General features: G+C 50.7%; 1 protein-coding gene across 3 annotated transcripts in view; it reads right to left on the reverse strand.

The window, feature by feature from the left end:
• Nucleotides 1–756: 756 nt before the first annotated feature.
• The window catches only part of Camk2a (calcium/calmodulin dependent protein kinase II alpha), a 62,563-nt gene continuing 40,024 nt past the window's right edge, over nt 757–23,295 (reverse strand). Inside the window, exons 14-19 of one of the 3 annotated variants that reach the window (XM_060377213.1) lie at nt 18,903–18,935; nt 17,934–17,982; nt 9,845–9,920; nt 7,646–7,740; nt 3,604–3,832; nt 757–3,399 (exon numbers count right to left, since the gene is read on the reverse strand). In XM_060377213.1, the coding sequence (XP_060233196.1) occupies nt 3,396–3,399; nt 3,604–3,832; nt 7,646–7,740; nt 9,845–9,920; nt 17,934–17,982; nt 18,903–18,935 (486 nt within the window). In that variant the 3' untranslated portion in view covers nt 757–3,395. Of the gene's footprint in view, nt 3,400–3,598; nt 3,833–7,645; nt 7,741–9,844; nt 9,921–17,933; nt 17,983–18,902; nt 18,936–23,295 lie in introns of those variants that run through there. The other 2 variants (XM_021633677.2, XM_060377214.1) reach the window with 2 other exon arrangements.

Genomic DNA, 23,295 nt, shown 5'->3' on the forward strand with positions numbered 1-23,295 from the left:
AGGACCTATTTTGGAGAACCCTTCTCATTGTCCAAGGGAAACTGAGGCCCTAACAGTAGTTGATCTTGACCCCAAGGCCCCTCAGAGTGACTTGAGTTCCTGGCTGTTTGTAGCAATCCATCCCCATCCCCCAATTATTCTTAAGGGTGTCCTAAATGCCTGAAAGGGCCTTCTTGAGATCCACTTGGCCATCCTTGGCTCTAAGCATGTAAGCATGTGATCTGGAAAGTCTCACAATGATTGGCTCAGCCTTGAGCATGTGAACAAAATTATTCTAATCCATAGGAAGACCCAGAATTTAATTTTGCAACAAGGGAGATTTTGAACAAAAACAAGCAAACAAACAAGCAAACAGCTCCTAGAGTTCTTTGCCTTGACTAACTCAGGGAGACAAGGAGTCACTTGTAAATTTGTAGCTATTTATTGCACTGAAAACACCAAGAATAAAACAGATACCTCTTTTCCCTCCCCCCCCCACCCCTTCCCCAGTAGCAGAAAGTTTGAGCAGTGGTCATTCAAGTTCACAGCCACATATTAAAAAAAAGAAAAGAGAGAGAGAGAGAGAGAGAGAGAGAGAGAGAGAGAGAGAACTAAAACAAAACCCTAAACAAATAAAAACAAAGAAACCAGCACTGGGAGCCTGGCAAACACATTCCCCCAAGGGTCTCCCTTTGAAGGGGGCAGGGAAGCCATGGGGCAGGATTTGAGCTATGGCCCCTAAGGCTGGAGACGCTTTTCCTATAAATGTGACTTGGCTTTTTCTTTCTTTTTAGTCTAGAGGGTATTTGGGAGGAGCACAGAGCTTGTCTGGTGAGGGTGGGCTCTGGGCAGTTTTTTTTTTCCTGCCAGTTCCCCTGCCTGCCACCTCAGGGCCATTGCAGTGCCCCAAGGGTTACACTAGTTGGCTGCCCACCCACAGGAGCGGCCTCTGCAGAGCGGGCCGTCTCAGACTGGGGTACGTAGGGCCCTGCCTCCACTTCTCCCACATGTGACCAGGCACACGGTGGGCAGGGGCATGTGAGCCAACAAAAGGCAAGGCATAGGCGTCTTCTGGTTGGGGAAACTAAGGCTCCACCAGGGAAAAGGACTCACCCAAGGTCACATAGCAGATCTGGTCAGAGCCTGGAATCAAAGCCCCCAAATACTTCTTTCTTTCCCCTGCAGTCCATTGCTGGTCAGCAACAGACAGGCACCAAAGAGGAAAGTGAGGGACAGGCAGGGAAAAGGATGGGGACTAGCCTGGCCTGGTGCAGGAAAAGGCCAGCCAGTGACAAACTCAGCAAGCTCTCATAGGAGGACTGGGCTTCCTGTCATCGTCTTGTAGGGATGTTGATGGAGAAACTGGGGCTTGAAGAAAGGATGAGATCTTGCTTGGCATCTGCATGATTCCCTGGTAAAGGCCACACCCTCCTTTACCTTTGGCTAGGGATGGCTGGGGACAATGGGTTTGCTGAGCCTTAATGAAGAAGCCTGGTTCTGGGGCAGGGCAAGGGCCCATCCTAGGGCCTGGGCAGCAGTGTCTCTGCCAAGGGCAGAACACTGCAGTGGAGCGGCTTACACAACAGAGCCACTCTTCTGCCCTGTACTTGTCCCTGGGCAGGATTTGAGAGAAAAGCCCAGTATATAGCTCATTATGTGGGGGAAAGGGGCAATACCAGAGCTTTCTGGTTCTGGATTAAAAACCCCTTCCAGTTCTGCTCCAATCAACCCTCAGAAAAGCTGAGAGGATAAAAGCTGTCTCCAAACCCCTGGACACATGGCTCTTCCTCCCCTAGAATCCTCCAGAGGGGACAGTGTCTCATGCTGGCAAAACACAGCCACACAGAGACCAAAAGCACAGAGAGGCAGCAACGTTAATTCCAAATTGGACACTGAGAATACAACCTCGAATGTTAATATTATTATTTTTTTTCTCCAAAACATATCGTTTGATTTTTGCTGAGTGTTTTTCTTCTTTTTTGTTTTTTTCAACATACTTACTGCATATAAAGTCATGCAAAGAAAACAGTGCAGACAGGAGATCCCAAGGGAGGAGACACAGCATTTCGTATTAGAGCCAATTCCAGGAAGAGGGAGAGAGAGGAAGAGAAAAAGAAAGGCCTGGGAGAGGAGGAGGGGAGGGAGGGTGGAAGAGCAGGCAGACAGGCAGGCTCAAAAGAGCACATGCCAGCCCAAGTCCAGCATGAAGTAGGAAAATAAGTTTCTGGTGCCCTGTTTTGGCCAAGTTAAGAGTGTCAATGAGGACATGTACTCAGAAGGTAGTGGGGCTGGGGTGGAGAGTATGATAGTGAGGACTCCAGATGCCAAATCTGGATGTCCCCAGTCTGATGGCCTCCCCAACCCTGACTCACTGTGTCTTAGTCATGCTGGCCCTGGAAGAAATCTTGTCAGCTGACCTTGGGGACCAGAATGGGAGGAAGCAGTGCTCCCTAGGGGAGTGAGTCCTCAGAAAGGACCCCTCCAAAAAAAAAAAAAATCTGGAACAGAATAAGAACTTCCCCTCATCTCCCCTCCCCCCCTCAACCTAATCCAACTCTTTTTTTTTTTTAAACAATAACTTGAGAGGTCTAGTTATTACATAAATATCCGTTAACGCAAAATCCGTTTACGAAATACACAGAAGTTTGGCTGTAAAAAGGCATGCGTCCAAGTAGAAGTGATACCTAAATGTTGCTTGCTTTGCCCCTGAAACACCATCAGATCTCAGACAGATGAGGCTGGAATTCTCCAAGGCCATTGGAGGGCAGATGGACAGGTCGGCACTGGAGGTGAACTTCACAGAAGGACTGAGGTGGTAGGTGGGACACCTGGACTATACAGCCCACACGCATGGGGGACCATGGCGGGTGGTGTGGGCCAACACGAGGCCAGCACAGGAAGGGGACAGATGAGAGCAGCAGTTCCTCGAATCGGCTCCTCTCTCACTCTCTCCCAGAAGGAGTTGGCTTGGATATTAAGGGGGCTCATCTGTGCTTTCCTGGGGACCCCAAAAGAGGAGGGATTGAAGAGAGGGACCCTTGTCACACCTGACCTCCTCTTCCTCACTTCCTGGTGAGTGCACAGCTGGGGCCTCCTCACCCATAGCCAGGGCTAGGCCAGGCCAACAAAAGTGGGTGGGAAATGGGGGTTCCTGGGGCTGGCACTCTGGGTACCCAAGCCTGAAGAAGGTCCCCACTGGCAGGAAGAGAGTGAAAGTGAGAGGTGAAGCTGGGAAGAGCCGGCTGCTTGCTTTGATGTCGAGATGGCTTTTTGTGACACAAGTACAGAGGTGACGACAATAGGGTGATGTGACAGGGAGAATTCCAGCAAGATCCAAGAGAGAACCAGCAGCCACATTCCACGGACAAAGAATGGATCTCTGCGATGCAACAACGCAGGGACCCTGACCTGGTCCTTCAACTGGAAGACACAGTAAACCCATCACCTTAGTCACAGTCAATGCTGCCTCCTAGGGTTTCCAGCCAGCTCTCCCCCAGGATCTGCAAACCCCGACCCTCCTCGCTGGGGTCTTCTAACCCTCCCTTCATCCCCTGGGCATGCTCCACCTCCGCCAGGCCAATACCCTTAATTCCCCCTAAAGGTGCAAGAAGAAAGGATTCTTACTGGGGCAGGACGGAGGGTGCCCCAGATCTGTGGAAGTGGACGATCTGCCATTTGCCATCCCTGCGGTGCCAGACACGGGTCTCCTCTGACTGCGCCGTGCGGGGTACACCGCCGGCATCCAGGTACTGCGTGATTCGGATGTAGGCGATGCAGGCAGACTCGTCGCCCATCAGGTGGATGTGAGGGTTCAGGATGGTGGTGTGCACGGGCTTGCTGTTCCGGGACCACACTGGAGGCAGGGACGGGAGGGACTGAGGAGATGCAATTCAGGGGGACCTCCTGCCTCATTCCAATCTCTTAGCTTCCAGCTTCCCTTTCAGGGGAGAGACCTCTGCCTGACTCATTTGCAGCAGGGGAATCTCTGGGACAGGGATAAGCTACCTGAGAGTCAAGGCAGAACTGCCATGTTATGGAGGTAACAGAATAGCACATCCCAGATTCAGAACTATGGACTACAGAAATGACAAATTGCTCAAATATGGGGTCAGTGGAACTTTAGAATCTGTCTTGTATATACAAAAATGTGATTCCAGACTATTTGCTGATCCAGGTAAGGTTGATCTTTCTTGAACACAAATTTCTGCTGGGACCAGGCTATGACTGAAATGGTAGAGGCTGAGCTGGATATAAGTTGTTAGATGGTGGTGCACGCCTTTAATCCCAGTGCTTATGAGGAAGAGGCAGGTGGGTCTCTGTGAGTTCGAGACCATCCTGGTTTACAGAGCAAGTTCCAGGACAGCTAGGGCTACACAGAGAAATCTTGCCTAGAAAAACAAATCAACAGCAGCAAAAGATGTTAAATGGCAACGGAGCCTCTACCTCTGGGGCAGGATGAGAGCAGGGAGTGACGGAAAAATAGAATGCTTGTCCATTTACAGGGTAGCCTGCCCAGAGTCCCTTTGGGTTACCACATTTCATACCTATTGCTCAAGAGAATCTGGAAATTTCTCTGGATTTTCATATGGATTTTTAACTGTTGTATTATTCAAATGTAACACAGTGTGTAAACCACGTGAAATGTCTATAATCTAGACATGCCCCGCCTTGTGCCTATCAACTCTATTGAGGATCTATTGCATTATAAAAATTTGGGGGGGGGGTTGCACTGGTCATCACGAAGTGAGGTCATAGAGCTTTCTAGGGCTAGAGAGACATGGGAAAACCCTGTTGTCATGACGGCTAATCAAAGTGCCCGGAATGGGTTCCCACCTCCATTGTCAACATCACCGTAGCGTTCTAGGATCTCTCAAGTTGTTCATTAAGATGCAAAACAAAAGCACAGAAAGACAGTGACCCAGGGGCAGACAGAGGTCATCAGGTTCTCACTCTCACAAGAACGCTTGTGTCTTCTCCTAGTGTAGCCCAAATATTGACACCCCCCCCCAACATGTTAGACAGATAGCCTCAACTGTACAGTCTCCAACAGGACCCAAGACAGCCCAGGCTGAGACCCTGTAACACTAGCCTCTCTTCCCCGTCCCCACCCTCTGATCCTATCACCCAACGACATTTGTAAACTACGTATCTCCTGGAAAAGGTAAGCTGCCTTCCCCCCCCCTCCTAGAATGAAGAAAGCATCTAATGGCACCCATCCTCTAGTATTGTAACCATTGTGTGTCCAGGCCTTCCACAAGCAATCAGGAGGAGGGCTCAGATAAACAGAGTAACAGGCTCAGAATTCTGAGCTCTCAGACACAGAGAATGCAAACCTTTAGCGTGACCTTAGAGGGCTAAAGGTTACCAAGCTTGCCTTATTCCAAAGTGCATGAGACTTCCCTAAATGTCCCTAAATATGATGCATGAGGCTGGGGGGAATGTGCCCATTAATAGGTATGGAAATGGAATCCAAAGCCACCATATGACTTGGTTCAAGCTGTCAATTTCTTGGGGGAAAAATGTAGAAGTCAAGCTCATTGTGTGTGGATTAGGACAATCTGGGTCCCAGTCCATTCCAGAAGGGAGAAACAGTTCAGCAGTGGTAGTGGTGGGGGACAGGCTTTGCCATTGTTGGTCATGGCTGGAATCCCAGGGACTCTGAGAGAATGTGTCATTTGGCCAGATTAGTGGCTTCCAGGATACCCTTCTCATGGACAAGGTGGGAGACAGGGCCAGGTGCTGGGCAGGGAAGAGCAGGCAGTGGGAGGTAGCTCTGCAGGAGTGACAGGCTATACTGGGTCACACTCCTGGGAACGCTGCTCAGGCTCTGTGGATGCTAGAGAACAGCAGTGGGGAAACAGCACCCCCAGAGGACAGAGGTATAATGGCAGCCATGGTGATCCCATTTGTGGGGAACTGCCCCCAGGCTGAAGGGACTGAAGGTCCAGCTTCCTCTCAACAGAATTCAGTCTCCATCACTCAGCATAGAGGATCGGGCCTGATTCTTTAAGAAAATGTAGCATAAATGCTTTTATTATTATTATTATTATTTTTTATTTTAAAGAGTGAATGCTTGGAATCTTTGTACTCCATAAAATACGGAGGGGTGAGGGCCTGGAGTGGGGTGGGGGTGGGAGCTGCTGACAGAAAGGGCCCTCTCAGCAAAGGAAGGGCACCGGACTGAGACAGAGCTAGGGCTGCAACTTGCTTTGTGGATTCTCTCAGACAAGACAGTTCCTCTCTCTGGACCACAGTGGAAACGTCTTCTGAGTGACAGGATGGGGCACACCTGGATTCCTTGCAGTGCCACCTGTGTGCTTTGATTTTTAAACCATGTGTGGGCACCACCTGGGCCTATTCCATGGAACGATTCTCCTGGTTAGCTTTGCAAAGTGTTTGTTTTTTAAAAAGATTTTATTTTTATGTGTGTGTGTGTGCGTGTGTGTGTGTGTGCGCGCGCGTGTGTGTGTGGGGGGGAGAGTATATACACATCAGTGCAATGGATCTTCCTGAGCTGAAATTACAGACAGTTAGTTGTGACGTGACATGGGCGGTGGGAACTGAACCCGTGTCCTCTGAAAAAGCAATACACACTCTTAATCTCTGAGCTATCTTTCTGGCCCTAATGGGATTACTTTAGAGAAAACTTCTAAGCTCAATCATAAGTGGATGGTTGGCAGCGCAGGATAAACATGGAACCCAGTAAACCCAGTGAGGAGAAAACAGGTTGTTAATGCCTGTGAGGCATCTGAGCCCTTGCCACCCAATAAAAACAAGGGGAATTGGGAAGTGTCAGAGCAGTGTGAACTGAGAGGTGTGAACTGAGCCTTTTTCTGCCTGAGCACTTAGTGAGAATTAACCAGGAAGGGTTTCCTTGACGTTTGAACCAATGCTATGTGTGTCGCCTAAAAATACGAGAAATCAATCGTGTGTGTGATATGTACCTGTCATTTAGGGAGAGACTGGATATACCACGTCTGAGGTCCTTCCTCCATATCCTAACCTTGGCTTGGTCCCTGTCTGACCCCTGGCCTGGATAAGACACAGACAAGCAGAAAGCTCATTGGCTCAGGCCCAGCCTCAGCACCCAGCCCACCCTGGTTGCGAAGCTACTGAGATCTCTCCTTCGGAGGAGAGGCCCAGGAAGGACAGACATGCAGGACAGAAACCTAGACAAACAGGTAGGGCACAGCAGTGTGAGACCCTTGGCTCTTCCTACCTATAAGTTCATGTGCAGCTTAACCCGGGAGCCATCATGTCACCAACTGGGTATCTGGGATGGCCCCCTGCATCCAGAGGACTGTAGCTTGCAGTGTGAGTTAGTGAAGGCTCCCTGTCTATAAACGGGAGCAAAGACCCTTCACATACCTCACATACCAGGATAAAGGGCAGGGAAGGGCTAGGGAGGCTTATCCTATGGCCTTGGTCTTTGGGGTCCCACCCCCGCCTCACCCCATCCTCAGCCACAGGAAGGACAGCTGGCAGTCCAGCTGGCAGTCAATGGAGAGGGAAACGGAGTAGGTACCAACCCCTGTCCACATAGGCTCTTCCTCTTCACTGGCTCCTGAGCCGCCCCCGAGGCCCTGCCCGTCACCCTGCTGTGCCATCCAGCAGGACACGGAAGGAGAGCAGACAACAGGCACCCCAGAGAGAAGGGATTGCTCACGGTTTTCAAAATAGAATCGATGAAAGTCCAGGCCCTCGACCAGGTTTCCCAGGGCCTCGGGTTCGAAGGCTGTCATTCCAGGGTCACACATCTTCCTGGGGGGAAGGAAGCCAGAGGAAAGAGGGGCCTGAGGAAGTGGCTTCTCCTTACCCCCTCGGAGAGTGAGCCGGTGAGTGGGAAAGGCCACACCTTCCTCGGGCGGATCAACAAAGGAGGAGTTTGCACCCTGTCAGGTGTGGAGCAGGACTGGTGGGAGACCGAATTCAGAAGCCCGTGTTCAGGCCCTGGTTCTGTCACCCACGGATGATAAGGTCCCCAGCGCGTGTTCACTTCTGGAGAGAGAGTACCAGGAAGCAGCACCCTGAATAAGAGGGCTGCTCTTATTCTCCACACTGTACCCCATCTCCAGCAGTGACCCAAGGAGGCCTTTCCTAATTTGTCCCTTGCAGTGTGGGAGTGAGGCCTACTTTACATAAAGTGACCTCAGCTCCGCAAGCAAGGGTGTATATGGAGGATGGTGTGTTTTTACTAATATATGTGGCAGGGGAGACCCTCAGCTCAAGGAAGCTGAGTGTTTTCAGCTGACTGCTCCTTCCGGGTGTCAGTCTCAGGACGTGCCTGCTAGGCTGGGAAAAGGACACAAATGCTCTCCCCATTTACCTACTTGGAGGTAGGTAAATGTTTTTGTGGAAAAACATAAAGCCTTGTGACCATAGCGAAGAAGCCAGGGACAGGAAATGTCCCCACATGCTAAGTTTCCATGTCACACTAGAACTGGAATTCCCGGAAGAGGTCATCAGGCCCAGCCTTGCCTGAGATGGACAAAGCCTTTGAGATGGACAAGTGCACCCCTACTGCAGAACTTCCTTAAGGCGTTGTCTGCAGTCCCTGCACCCTTTTAGGACTTGAAGGCTGCCTTCTCTAAGTATATCATACATGTCTGTATGTATCATATATACATGTAGATGCCTGGATAGATTCCAGGTCACCATAGGCCCCAAGGCCATGTTAAGTTTCAGAGCCTAGAGCAGGCTGCAAATGTCATGGTAGCCTGTAACCTTACAGAGGGGGAAAGTTTCCCCATGACAGCCAGAAAGGCCATAAACTAATGAATTTTCAAGAAAGTGGCTTCAGTGATGAAGCTGACAGGGGAGGGCCTCAGCAAAAGGCCCTCTGTTCCCTGGCTGTGGCTTTTCAGTCACGACCCGATGCATCCTGACTTAGCTCCTCTAGAGACTGGTGAAGAGCCTGCTCCCCTGCTTTTGATGCAACACCCTGTTACACTCGGAGGCACACACCTGTGCGTACTCCTTGTTCTATAACTGTGTACGTGTTACAGGTGCATGAACAAGCATATGCATAGCATGTGGGGATCCTGAGCTTGCACATGCGTCTCTCCAGGACCTTATTCCTCTGAGAAAGCCAGTGGCTTTCCAGTGACTGAATTCAGTCCCCGTGATTAGAACGCACATGGCAGTTTCAGGCGGCCGGGCATCAAACCAGCCAGGCCATTCCCACCTCGCATCAACCAAGGTCACACTGTTTTGGTTGGAAGCTTTTGTCCACCAGAAAAGGCATGCGCGAGCTTGTCAGGTCCAGACCCATTCAGCCTTGGGCCAAAATGGCTCACGCCTACACCCAGAACACCCACTCTCTCTGAGCCAGGCTAAAGACCTGCTTTTGGACCCGACTAGCAAAGGCGTGTTGACCACTAGAGGGCGCCAGAAGCCCATCTTATGCACACAGCCGTCCCTCCAAGGGCTGGAGCAGGTTTGAGCCCAGAGGATATTCTAAGACTGTGCCTTAGTCCCCAGAAGGGTTAAGGCTGCACTTGGCTCATTCTTGCTCATCCTTTTCCTGCTCAGCTGAGATCAAAGACCTGTAAAGATCCAGGGCAAAGACCCAGACCCACTGAGTAGGACAGAGAAGGGCTCGCCCCCACTCCCTCCCTCCCATGCTAGGGTGCAGACCACCTTTCCTTTCTTGGGTAGGAACCAAGCAGCTTTACTTGGAGCTCCTCCTGGAATCAGGCTCCAGGAAGAGGAACAGGAAGCGGCCTGAGCACTGGGCCAAGTGCAGAAGAGAAAAGGGTCTTCGTCTCATTGGTAGCACATGCAGAGTGAGCAGGCTCGGACACCCACGGTTAGCACCCCTAGCCCAATCCGGGCAGAACATGCAGGACGAGCCTGGCTGACTCACGTGTAGGACTCAAAGTCTCCATTGCTTATGGCTTCGATCAGCTGCTCTGTCACTTTTATGATTTCCTGTTTGCGCACTGTAAGGTAGGAGGGGACACACACATATAATAACAACAGTGACAGTCCTGAAGGACCAAGTACCGGCGTCCGGACCCCCAGCATGTGCCAGGAAGGCTCTGTGAGAACCTGACACTGGGGACAGATGACCTCACACATCCTTTTGTTGTCCCTGGGAAAGAAGAGATCATTGGCCGCATTTCATAGAAGAGAAGGAGGCTCAGTGTCCGGGGGAAGAGGAACTATGGCTCCCTGAGCTACAAAAGGTGAAGGCATCACCTCAGCTGGCAGCGTTGGCCTCCAAATACCATGATGGACACTCAGGCTCTCGGTCTTGTTTGAACCCAGGTTTTAACTCCAGAATAGGTGTCTCTGCCATCCAGCTTGATTTGCTGGACTCAATTTTGAATAAAAACAATGTTACATGTTGCTTGATTAGTGGCTGTCACAAGCCAGGGCAGCCACGGGCAAACAAACAAAAGCCTTTTTTTACATTACCCATCCTTACTCTTTGGGTAGCTTTTGCTCAATTTAGGTGATTGTAAAATTCAGGCAGAATTGTACAGAACCATCTAGGGTCAACTGCTTTTCCCCACCTGCCGTGGGGAGAGAGGAAAAAAAAAAGACACAAGAATTTTCTGGTAGAGAGTTAGATGCCAGTCTTCTTAGTAGATGTACAATGGGGCCTGAGCCTCAGCATTCCCACCTGTGGCATAAGATTCACTCAGAGCTACACAGTAGCACAAAGATAGGTTTGAATTCCAGACAGATCTTCATCCATACTCCAACCCAGGCCCTTATGAGCTGTGAGGCCGAGGGCCACAAGGCTCAATGGCTTGTCAGGTGGACACAAGTGTCCTCCTCCCACAGCTGGTGTGATTGATAAGCCTGGTGTCCCCAAGCCTGACCCACAGCGGGTGCTCATAATAAGCCATTGCCTGCAGCTCCCCCTCTCCCCCCTTAAGCTTGCCTTCCCCAAACTGCCAGCAGGTAGGCAACACAGGAGATGACCATCTGACTCATCCTCAATCCTTGATAACAAAGGAGTCTGCAGCCAGGTGTCCCAGGCCCCAGTGGAACCGAATGAAGCTTCCGTAGTTAGTCCAGGACAGGCCCTCTTTCCTTCCCTTCAGAGGCAGCTCTCACAAACCCAGCCACTCAGTGGTGGGTAGAGGCCGCATGGCCCAGGAAGTGGGCTCAGCGGGGGTCTCAGCATCTCCCAGCCAGGTGGGAAACCAAGCCTGGGTGAGACTCTTGCTCGCCCTTTTTCCTGTCAGCTGCCTGGGCTGCCTCAGGCACTCCTCTCAGGCCCAGAGGAGATGGAATCTGAGGGCATCCGGGCTAGAAGAACTACTGCAGGCCAGAAACCCTAAGTCTTTTTTGAGCTACTGAGGAAATGGAGGCCCAGCAAGGGTCACAGTTCACCCAAAAATGTAGAACATATGGCGCGGTCTGGCCCACAGCCCAGGGCCTTTTCCACGGGACGCTGGTGCCTCAGCCCACACGTTCACACCCCACACTCTCATAACACTAACCCCACACAGCTGCTCAGCGCTTGCTACCTATCTCTAAATATCAATACCAGCTGATGGAGGTGGGGCCAGGGCCTCCTTGAAATCCAGAGCTGGCATGGCCTCGCGGGCTACAGTACAGGTCAAGCAAGTGAGCGAGCATACACAGCTGAGGCCAGGGTCTTAGCCTGTGGCCTCTCAGAGCTTTACCCCACATCACAACTGTATTCTCCCCACATCTATACCTGGCACAGCCCTTGGCATGTAGTGTACATTTGGCAGAGGGAGTGACGATCTAGCAACATAGCTGCCACAGTGTTCTCAGCCAGCTTGCCCTGAGTCTGGTTAGAATCTCTCGTGCTGGGAATGTGTCTATCAGATGCTGAATGTTGCTCAGAGTGGGAGCTGTTCTCCTTTTTCTGGGGCCCCACTAGGGCAGAAGTTGTACCCAGCCCACACATGTACAGTGAATGAATGAATGAATGAGTGAGTGAGTGAGTGAGTGAGCAGGTAGCTCCAAACCAGAGTCCAGGCCGTCATCTTTGCCATCTAAGTTACCCAGACACCTGTGTTCTGAGGAGCTTCTGAACCCAGGCTCCTGGTCAGCTGCGCCATCCTTCGCAAAAGCACAGCCTGCTCATGGGACAAGTGGGCACTGCCAGCAGGGACTGCAGACTAACCACTCCCTTGTGGGGTCAGAGGGGGCACGCAGAATGAACTCCCCTGCTCCTGACAGGCTGTGGAAGCTGAGCCATAGCCTCTGCATGTAACCTGGGGCCCTCCAGCACATCTTTCCACAAGTGTCTCCTTGGTCTCCTTCCTCCTGTGTGTGGGCTGCCTCTTGCTGCCATCACAGGGAATGTAGCAAACAAGCCCAGGTCCTGGATTCGGGAACCAGACCTCCTAGGCTTGGCTTTTTGATCTGTCACCTCATCGCTGCAAGGGATTGCCCTAGGTCTCAGTGGTACGTGCATTTTAGGGTTATCCTGAGTATTGGTAGAAAGAATGATGTGCAGCCCTTCCTGAGAGTGTGTGTTTCAAGCACCCACTATCAACACATCATGTGAGTAAAAGCAACTGAATTTGAAGCATTCAGGGCAAGGTCTGGCACTTGCTGAGAGACAGCTGCCATACCTACTATCTGCAAGCTAGGAAGCAGAAACTCATTTAAGGCCTGCCTCAAGGCTCAGGCTGGGCCACATGCTCCCTGGAGGTCTGAGTCACAGGACCCAGTCCGGTTAGAATCATGGGCTGTGGCAGCCACCACCTGTTAGACAAACCTGACTAGGTGGGCCTCCTGGGCTTGGGGCCTTCCAGGCTGAAGCCTACCCCTGAAATCTCCTCCGTGTAGGAGCTCTCTTTCTGTTTCCTGGGGCCCCCATAGGAGGACCTGCTCCCCAGTCTCTGTCCTCCCCTGACCTGGCTTCTCAGAATAGGGCTTCCAGAGCCTATTTTGCACCTGTTTTCAAAGTTCCCTAAGCTGTCTGGACACATCTGAGTGTGACACACAGTCTCCAATAGAATATAAGGTCTGGAGTCACACTGAACATTGAACCTCCATGAATTCAGTGCTTGGTGGGCCTGGCTTGGCTATGCCTTCAGACAACAGGACACTGAGTTTTCCAAAAGCAAAGCTACTAGAGCAGGAATCTTTTGTCTCCCTAGGGACAAAAGACCTGCCTGGAGACTGGTGCTTGCTAGACCTGAAGGCTGCTTAGATAGTGGCCCTTCCCAGGACTCCAGCATCCACCACTGCTGAGCAAGCAGCTTTTCACCTGTCCACTGCATACTTCTGGCTAGTCTCCTCACCAGACCATCTAGACTATTCCATTACAGACAGGAGAACGGAGGCCCCAGGGAGATGAAGGAAATCTCATGGCTGGGTGATGGTGGCTTATGCCTTTATTCCAAGCATTTGGGAGGCAGAGGCAGGCATATCTCTTTGAGTTTGAGGCCAGCCTGGTCTACAGAGGGAGTTCTAGGACAGCCAGGGCTGAAGAAAGAAAGAAAGAAAAACTCTGTTAAGGTCAGAGTACACACCGAGGCCCAGCTGGGGCTTGCATTCTTGACTAGTATTTCCTAGTATCTACCCAGCTCCTAGGGAAAATCTTCAGCTTGGAGAGAAAACAGGGCCTGGAGAGGGTGCCTGGCAGTGCCTGGCACAGCTCAGGAGCAGGGACTCTGCCTAACAACTGACTCCTGCCCCTTACTTTCCCCCAGGTGTGCTATTCTGGAAAATACCATTTCTAGCTGTAACACCAGAGCAGGGCCCACCAAGCTGCCTACTATTCTCACTCAGTAAGAAGGCTTAACAGGTCAATGCCGAATACAGCATGGCACCCTGGGAATGTCCTCTGAGCCAGGGCAAATAGAAGGTTTCTTCTTTGCTCTCACAGGGAGACCCTTCCAGCACATTTGGCCACTGGGTCTTTTGTGCATGAGGAGAAGCTGAGGCAGGGAACAAGGTCCCAGATCTTCAGCTAGTAACTATGATGATTAATCTAGACTATCAAATGGACAGGATGTAGAATTACCACAGAAACACACCCCTGTGCATATATCTGAAGGCATTTCCACAAGGCTTTGCCTGAAGAGGGAAGGCTCACCCTGAAGGTGAGTGACATCATCTCATGGCCTGGGACCCTGGGCTGACTGAGAAGGGAAGAATGAGCTGAGCACAGGCATTTCTGTTTCCTGGACTATTGTTTCCTGTCGGCACACGCAGCAGCCCCAGCTGCCTTCCACTCCTACAGCCATGACTAGCGGATCGTAATGCACGGTGCCCTCAAACTGTGGGCTGAAACAAACCCTTCCTTAAATTGCTTTTGATTTTTTTTTTTTTGCCACAGTAACAGGAAAAATAACTAACACCAGAACCCATGTGAACCTTTCCTCCCTCTATAAAAGGGGGAAGAAGTAAATTAAAATCCAAGACAAATTGTACCCAAGGTGCCCTAAAGTGGAGGAGGTTTGTTGGCAAATGTGGGGCCTCAGGGCATAGCCCAAAGTCAAGTAAAATACATCACTGACAGCTCCTGTTTTACATTCCCAGTGCATACACATTTTGTATCCCATTCCAAATATTCTGTCTGTTTAACATATAAATATTTGTCTTAAAATAGTCTTCGAATCAAATTGACACTCAAAGAAAATGTCATGGGGCTCCCCATCACTCAACCACGAACTCCAGTTTGAACAAAAAAGAAATAAGATTTCTTTAAACAATCACCACATGCCAAAATGCTGCCTGCACGTGTGCCACGCATGCAGCTGTCATTTCACCTGCACTGAAATCTTGGGAGTTGGCACTATTATCATAACCTGTTTACTATCAAGGAGACTGAAACTCAACAGAGGTTGAATAAGTAGTCAAAGGTCACTCAGCCAATGGAGCATAGAGCCAAATCGCCTCCAGGGTTTCCGTCTGCCCTCAGGCCAGGAATAGACTCCAGGGGACTCAGAGTCCCAGAGCTCATCTCTTCCCCCTGGGGCTGAGAGTCCCCCATCTGGTGAACACCTAAGAAGCAGCGTGCCTCAGTCCGCCACGGAGTGGGGCCGGGTATGTGGCAAGGGTGGACTCATGAGGCCAGCAGGCAGTTCTCTAAGAGAACGCATTTGCAAGGTTGTCCACGGAGTCAGGACAGAGCACCAACTTCCTAGTGCTAGACTGACGCCCCCACCAAACTGGAAATGACCAGAAAGGGACATCAAAGACTGACGCTTTCTCCCAGGTCCCTGCAGGACCAGAAGGCAATCACACTGTGTGAAAACCGCCTGCAAACCTGCATTGCCTCACCCCACCCCTCCAAGACTTTTGTCAAACGCTTGTTGTAGAAACACAGCTTTTTCTTTTTCAGTGTTAGGGGTTAAACCCAGGGCTCCTGCATGCTGGGTAAGTGCTCTACCACCGAGCTACAACCGTAGGCCAACTGTGTATTTTTTTCACAGCAAAAATATCAAGACTCCAAACAAACAAAACAGAACAAAAAAACCCCTCCGTGCCTCAACTAGCACAGCAGAGCTCCCTCCAGGCCAGCGACCTTTTTCCACATCTCAACACACCCTCCCCCAACTCGAGGCACCTGGCTCCTTCCCCAGTGTGCGGCCCGCTGAGTGCTCTGGTTTCCATGACTTGGGAAATATGAGAGTTAGGGTGCTGCTGCAGGTGGAAGCACAGGACTTTACTAGCCATCACGGATCTGTGTTTCCTGTACAGAGTCAGCATACTGCTCCTTGCTGGAAAACCCTCCTGAGGCCTCCACTACACTGTCTGCTCATCAGGGTCCACATGCAGACTGCCTGGGTTCAGTTCCCAACGCCAGCTTGGGACAGTTTCCCCAAATTCTGCAATCCCTTATTCTTAGCTGGAGAAGAGGGTTCATGGAAGGGTGAGTTTGTCGACCGTAGAAAGCCTCTAGGTCAGTGGTTCTCCACCTGTGGGTCTTGACCCCTCGGGGTCATATGTCAGATATTTTACATTACGATTCATAACAGTAGCAAAATGACATTTATAAAGCAGCAATGGAATAATTTTATGATGGGGGGGTCACCACAACATGAGAACTGTATTAAAGGGTTGCAGCATTAGGAAGGTTGAGAACCACAGGTCTAGATCCAATCTTCTTACACTGCGAAGTAATGTTATTATCTGCAATGTTCATGAACAAGAACTATGCGGTAGGGTCACAAAAGTTTTTTTGAAATGAAAAGCAAAACAAATAAACAAACAACAACAAACCCTCACATTTTAGGGCTGAAAGGATGGCTCAGCAGTTAAGAGGAGAGGCAGAAGACCCTGGTTCAGTTCCCAGAACCCACGTGGTTGCGACAGCCATTGTAACTCCAATTTCCAGAGAATCCAGTGCCTGCTTCTGGCCTCCGAGGGTACCAGGCATGCACTTAGTATACTAATACATGTAAGCAAAATATTCATACACATAAAGTTAAAATAAATGAATCTTTAGCCAGGTGTGGTAGCACAAGCCTTTAATACTAGCACTTGGGAAGGCAGAGGCAGGCGGATCTCTGCGAGTCTGAGGCCAGCCTGGTCTACAAAGTGAGTACAGTTCTGTGTAGCCAAGGCTACACAGAGAAACCCTGTCTCAAAAAACCTAAATAAATCAATCTTTTAAAGCTGTCATGTTTTAAGCGAGTTTGTGATTTTGTGTTGGGCCGTGTTCACGGCTATCCTTGGCAGCAAGTGGCCTGCAGGCTGCAGGTTAGAAACACCAGAATATAAGTCCAGATGGAACCCTAGGATTAGCAAGTATCCGTGAGCTAAAGATGGCTCTTCTTGCTATTTCCTTTACAGAGGCTCCTGTCACGTGGAACTCTTTGCTCCCTTATCCATCTGATAGGTTTTAATGTGAGCCCAGGTTTCAGCATGCTGGCCTCAGCTTGTCCTCCTTCTGCCTCAGTGCCTCACGAACCAAGGCTGCAGATGTGCCACCCCAGCTGGCTGACCTGGGCACGTCTGTAAACAATTAGGCCACGATCGACAGAGCTCCTGCGTCTTTAGTTTTGCCCTCGGTTTTGACTTCATGTGCTCCAGCAGACTGAACTTTCTGGATTTTTGTCCTCTATTTCTTTATTCTTATTGCTTCATGTTTTAAAAATGAAGGAGCCAGAGGGGTCAAGGACACCACAAGAAAACATACAGAATCAACTAACCTGGACCCGTAGTAGTCCACAGAGACTGGATCACCAGAGAGCATACATGGGATGGACCTAGGCCCTCGGCACATGTGTACTGTACAGCCTGGTCTTCATGTGAGACTCTTCACAGCAGGAGCAGGAGCTGTATCTGACTCTGTTGCCTGCCTTTGGATCCCTGTCCCCTAACTGGGCTGCCTTGCCGAGACACAATAGGAGAAAATGAACCTAGCCTCAAGGCAACTTGGTATGCAAAGGTGGGGTGCTATCCATGGGAGGTATCCCTTTTTCTGAGCCTTTTCTGAGGATGGGAAGATGTTGGGGGAATTGAGGAAAAAGGGAGGGACTAGCAGGAGAGAAGGGAGGGGAAGCTGCAACCAGGATGTAAAGTAGATAGATTAATTAAAAAATAGGTAATACACACACACACACACACACACACACAAATCTTGCTTGGGTTGTTTTTAAAAAGAACACAAAGTTGGAGGCCTTATCGAGTAGGGGTGGGTCTGAGAAGAGTTGAGGGGAAGAGTAAGAGGTGAATATGATCTAAATCTACTGTATGAAATTCTCAGAGAATTAGTAAAAATATCATATTAAAGAAACCTAGAGTGACTTATTTCAAAAGGAAAATTCATGTTAGTACTATGTATCTATGGCTTAAATATGTTATTCTTTTTTCCTCTAACGAGGAAATAGACCCATAAACTAAAGTTAAGAGAGTTCCTTCTGTGTACCCCCAGTGCTGGGCACTGTCTGGGGAAGCCACGCCCACAATATGCCCTGGATATCATGAGCCAAAATCCAGGCCACCGTGTTGTAGGTGGGAATAACAGTGAGGAGTCTGCTCAGCAGGCCAGGCCTCCCTACCTTTGGTGTCTTCATCCTCGATGGTGGTGTTGGTACTCTCTGAAGATTCCTGCCAAAGAGAAGAGGAAGGCGGTAAGGGACCCGGCAGCAGGGCGGGGCTGGGTAAGGTTGTCGACCTGGCTGCCTGGCTGCCTGGCGATTTGCTGGGCTCTGTGACTTCCCAGGCTCTGCTCTCCAGACCCTCTTCAGCCTGAGGGGACCCAGCTGTGCAGGTGGCTGAGGCAGGGCCGGTATGAAGCGGTACCTGCAAGGAGATCCCTGGCCTCTCTGGGAGGGTTGAGAAGAGCTTCCTGGGTCCTTTCTGCTCAGGGGGGCAAAGAAGGGGTTCAGAAGAGCAGAAAGACACCATGGGAGCCACAGAATGGGGGAAGAAATACACACACTGGCAGGAAAAGAAGAGAGAGAAAGGCAGGGCCCAGTGTGAGAGAGGGTGGGCTTTTCAGAGGGGAGAAAAACCAACCGCGCAACCGAGACTGCCATGGAACCAGAAGAAGAGGGACATGGGCCACCGTGTCACCCCTGACACTCTAGACAGAGGCAGGGCTGTGGTTCCTCTGCTGGAGTGGCCTGGATAAGCTCAAGGGGCCTCCATGACATCTGCTGCTTTGGCCAAACCAAGCCCCACCCTAGCAGCAAATGGCACAAACCAAGCCCCGAGATGAGCTATCGAGCAGAGGGGTGGGAGAAGCAAGAAGCCAAGGACTGGACTTGGTTTAAACACGCTTTTGGACTGGAGGAAGGTCTTGCATCTGCTGTTGGCCTGCTGGTCAGGACCATGGAATTGGAGGTGTCAACAGAAACACACACACAACACACATATTGTCACACAACGCACACATACCACACATGCCCTGAACAGTCTCTCCCCGCCCCGGGTTCCTGTGCAGCCTGCAGGAGGGAGGCAGGAGCGAGGGAGCAAGGGTCCGAGGCCCAGCATTTACCCGTGTTTGGGAGACGGCAGACACTCACCATTAACTGAACGCTGGAACTGGACTTTCTTTTCTGGAAAAACAAGGAGAAGAGATGGGACAGGAAAAGACACAGCGTGAAAACAGCAGGGAGGTTAGGAAGAAGGATGGCCTCGGGGCCATCCTGTATGGTCCTTTCTGATCAGCAACACCTAGCCTGGCATGTCCTGGGTTCTCAAAAGCCTGTACCTGGCTCTACCAATCAAACATCCAAGTTCAAGGCCAAACCTGCCATTGACTAGGACTGCCTGCCATGCCTCACTCTGATAGGGAAGTCAGTCTTGGCTCTTAGATGCTGACTGCCTGTTTGTTTAGGGGACATCAGGGTCCTCAAACCTAATGATGAGCCCCAGATTCTACATGGTTTTTTTGCTAAACAGACCCCAGGCCTGGGCACTCTTGGGAGGTTTCCCTTTTTATTTTTGTTCCTTGTGAAACCCAAGGCCTTCTGTATGCCAGGCAAGCACTCTGTCTCTGAGCCCTGTGCAGACAAGCAGGTTCCCTCTGAGGATTTTGGTTAAGTCTTACTCGGTGGGACCTGGTCATGTTCACTTTCAAGAATATGCTCAGGTGACCCAGGGGGCACCTTGGCAATCCAGTTTGTGTTCATGACTTGTCAGCAACTATGTTATTTGGCTCCTTTATGGAGATAGGGAAACTGAGGCACATCCAGAGTCTGAAGCCTGAACCTGGTGGCCCTGCCAGTTGGCTTACTCTAGTCATTGCGGACTGTACCATCCCTGTGTTAGCTATGGGGTCCAGGGAAGGGGTAGGATAGTGCAGGCTACTTCTCCTTCCCTCAGCCCTCAGAGCCAGGTATCTTGAAGACTTGCTCTGAGAATAATACAAGTCTTGGGAGACATTTACATCCAGAGAAGACAAATGGGGGCCCTGAACGGGGTGGCCATCTTCCCAGGCTCTCTCAGAAGCCAAGAGCTATGCTCAAGGGAAGCATAGATGCTGAGGGCAAGGCTCCTTCTTCTGCCCAGGACTCCAGTCAGACTCCCCTCAGAGGCTCACACTGTCTTAGACACCTTCCCTTCTGAGAGCCAGGAGCCCCTTGCCTGCTACCCCATAAAGAAAGTAAAGGAGAGACAAGGCCTTTCCAGCACAGGCCTGTGCTACAGTGCTTACGCACTGGATACATCTTGAGAGACTCGGGTTAGACTTGGGCCTTCCTGCTTATATAATCCAGTAAGCATCTGTATGCTAGGACCTAAACGTTAGCTTTTTAACCAGGGCCCCTGCACGCTGAGCAATAAACTTCGATGGACATTTCTGTCTCATGTGTTCACGGGGCATGAATGCCCACCTTCCCAGGTGGCTGGGTAGTGTGGTTTTAACACATAGCATTGTGTATGCTCCACTCTCTCCTCTCCTCTCCTCTCCTCTCCTCTCCTCTCCTCTCCTCTCCTCTCCTCTCCTCTCCTGTCCTGTCCTGTCCTGTCCTGTCCTGTCCTGTCCTGTCCTGTCCTGTCCTCTCCTCTCCTCTCCTCTCCTCTCCTCTCCTCTCCTCTCCTCTCCTCTCCTCTCCTCTCCTCTATGCTGGCCTCCCTTCATGGCTCAACTCAGCCAGTCAGAGAGAGAGACAGGAAGAGAGACAGGCCCATACAGACCAGCCATCAGCAGAAACCCGAGGAGAGCCACACGGGCTGAAAGGTTCCAGGTGGGACATAGAGAACACAGGGCAGAGACTGCATCAGATTCGGACGTACAGTGACAGGATGGGACATGGGGAGAGGTCAACAATGGCACAGATGATACACCAACAGGGCAGTGAGTGGGGTGAGGGGTGGGAGCAGTGAATTCCTCCTACAAATACCAAGGCCTACAGGAGGCCAGGGTTGCACATTACTTCTTGGGAACAGAGGTTCTATCTCCTAGGAAGACCAATGAGGGTGACGGTCATCCCGCCTGACCAGCACTTGAGAGTTGGATTGAAAGGGGGCTATCAGCACAAGCAGAATTGCTCCTTCTAGAACCACGTATGGAAGCTGGCTGTAAGGTCAGCAAGGGTTGCAGAATGAGAACTACAGTCAGTCTCGGCCCTGCAAATCCTGTACTTCCTCAAGAAGTACGAAGTGAGCCACTGTCAGTTAAGCCTACAGCCCTTCCCTCAGTGACAGAAAGGGCCGCACAGCCCTGCCAAACACCACATGGACCAGTTTGTTTCTCAGCACGCAACTGTAGAAAGAGCACGGCCTCCCCCCTTAAACTGAGTGTGTATCTGTATGTTGCAGAGCATACAGGGGCCTCTCTGGTGAGACTACCCCACCAGCCTTTGTAAACAACTCTGTATTCTCCTGGTAGAGAGGGCAGGACCAGGACCAACCCCTGGAAAGAAGGAACAATGGGGCTTAGATTCAACCCCACAGCTTTTTGACTTGAGGGTTTGAGTATATAACCATCCCTGCCCCCATCCCTCCTGCCCTCTCCTCTCCATGGAGGAGCAAGGGTTAGCTTGCTGAGTTCCCCAAGTCCTAGGCCAGACCCCAAATACTCTTCCCTCCTCCACATCTAGGAAAGGACGGAGACTGAGCTAAGAAGGGGTTGCTGGGCCAAGGACAGCCTTTGCATTTCTCTTCACCCACATTTAGGCCACCCAGAGACATCACTTAGGATGTGCTCTACCCTGAAGAAAGCAGGGACATTTTGTTCAGCTGTGCTCGCTGTAAAGCACCCTGGTCACTAGTGCAGTACCACGTTATAAGCAATGCTTAACCTTCTGCCTCTGTCCAAGAGCAGCTAGATCTGCACTTTTAGCTGTAGCCCTGGCTGAACACAAACCTCTCCTGATCCTAAACCCAGTGGCCCTTCAACAGTCTGCCAGGCCCAATGTGAGCTCTTCAACGGTCAGCCATGGCCAATCCAAAGGCCAGGCAGAACATGGTACCCAGGCTCAGCATCTACATGTGAAGAGGGTCCCAGCCACTTTAGACCCGCAGCCCCATGTCCGCCATCCCTCTAGCGCCCGTTTCAAGTTGGGAGAGAAAGTTGGCTCAAGGACCCTCAGACAGCAGTCCAGGGTCCACCACGACACATGTGTTAATTCTATGACAAATGTGTATTAACCCTCCATCTGAGGTTTCCAAGTGTTCCCTTGAACGTGCTTTGTTTTCAAGAGGAAATGAAGTCTGGCACACAAAACGGGAAAGATATTCTTGATTCTTCTCATCGCTCATGAGCACTGTTCGCACTTTTAATGTGTGTTAGGCCAACTAATCCTCACATCCAGACGAGGAGGAGGGAGAAAAGCAAGACCAGCCACACCCCAGCTGTCATGATCCACCCTATTCTTGACCCACCAGGATGACTCTGACATGGAGTTGTTGAGGTTGAAATAGTTGCAGGAATCCCAGGACCTTGAAAACTGGGCCTTCCTCTTTCTAGGCCTCTCAACTCCATCTATTGCCGAAGGAACCTCCCCAAAATACTTAGGTCCAAAGAGTTCACTTTGAAAGGTGTTGATTTTTGTCTAATAACCAGATAATTATTCATAGTCATGAGTTTAATGGCAGGGACACATTCTGAGAAATGTGTCATGAGGTGATTAGGTCACTATGTGGGTGTCTTTATGCCTACATAAATTATGTCACCATGTCACTATATAGGCACCTTAGATATTATGTCACTACGTAGGCACGTTAGGCCACTCTATAGGCACCTTAGGCTACATGATATCGCTAGTGCTCCTAGGCTCCAAATCCACACAGCATGTTACTATACCGAATACAGCACGCGTCTGTAATACACGGTAAGTACTGTGTACCTAGACAAATCTAAGCATGTCTAAGTCCAGCAAGGGCCTGGCATAGTGGTGCACACCTGTACCTCCGGCCCTGTGGTGGCTAGGCCAGGAAGATGAAGAGTTCGAGGCTGGCTTGGGCTGCATGGTGAGATTACATCTCAAAAAAAAAAAAAAAAAAAGGAAAGGGAAAAGTACAGTAAGACTACTGTAGTCTTGGTGGGTCACCATGGCGTATAAACTCTGTCTCTGACCAAGCGTGGCCACAGCCCTCAAGCACACAAGCTGAGACGGGAGGACAGTTAGAATGGGGAGAAAGGTTGCGCTTTTGCATGTTGTCAGAGCTGAAATCTTGGAAATTATCACCAAGTCCACATCCCACCGGAGGTGCCTAGGAGGACCTCAGGCAGAAAAAGGCAATGGGCGGAGGGGAAGCCCAATTTCCCGTCTGAGATACCCAGCCCAGATTGCCCCCCATGCAGCCCCAGGCAGCCCATAGCCATTCTAATTGAAGCTGTGCGGCCACCAGCACACACTGAATGGCCACCCAGGCCATTCAGGACCTCACACCTTCTAACGTCCCGGGGAGGTGGGTGCAGAGTCCAGAATAAGGCAGTCTCCGGAGATGAGACCCCCCCCATGAGGCAGT

The sequence above is a fragment of the Meriones unguiculatus genome, chromosome 2, assembly GCF_030254825.1.
Source record: "Meriones unguiculatus strain TT.TT164.6M chromosome 2, Bangor_MerUng_6.1, whole genome shotgun sequence".
Lineage (NCBI taxonomy): Eukaryota > Metazoa > Chordata > Mammalia > Rodentia > Muridae > Meriones > Meriones unguiculatus.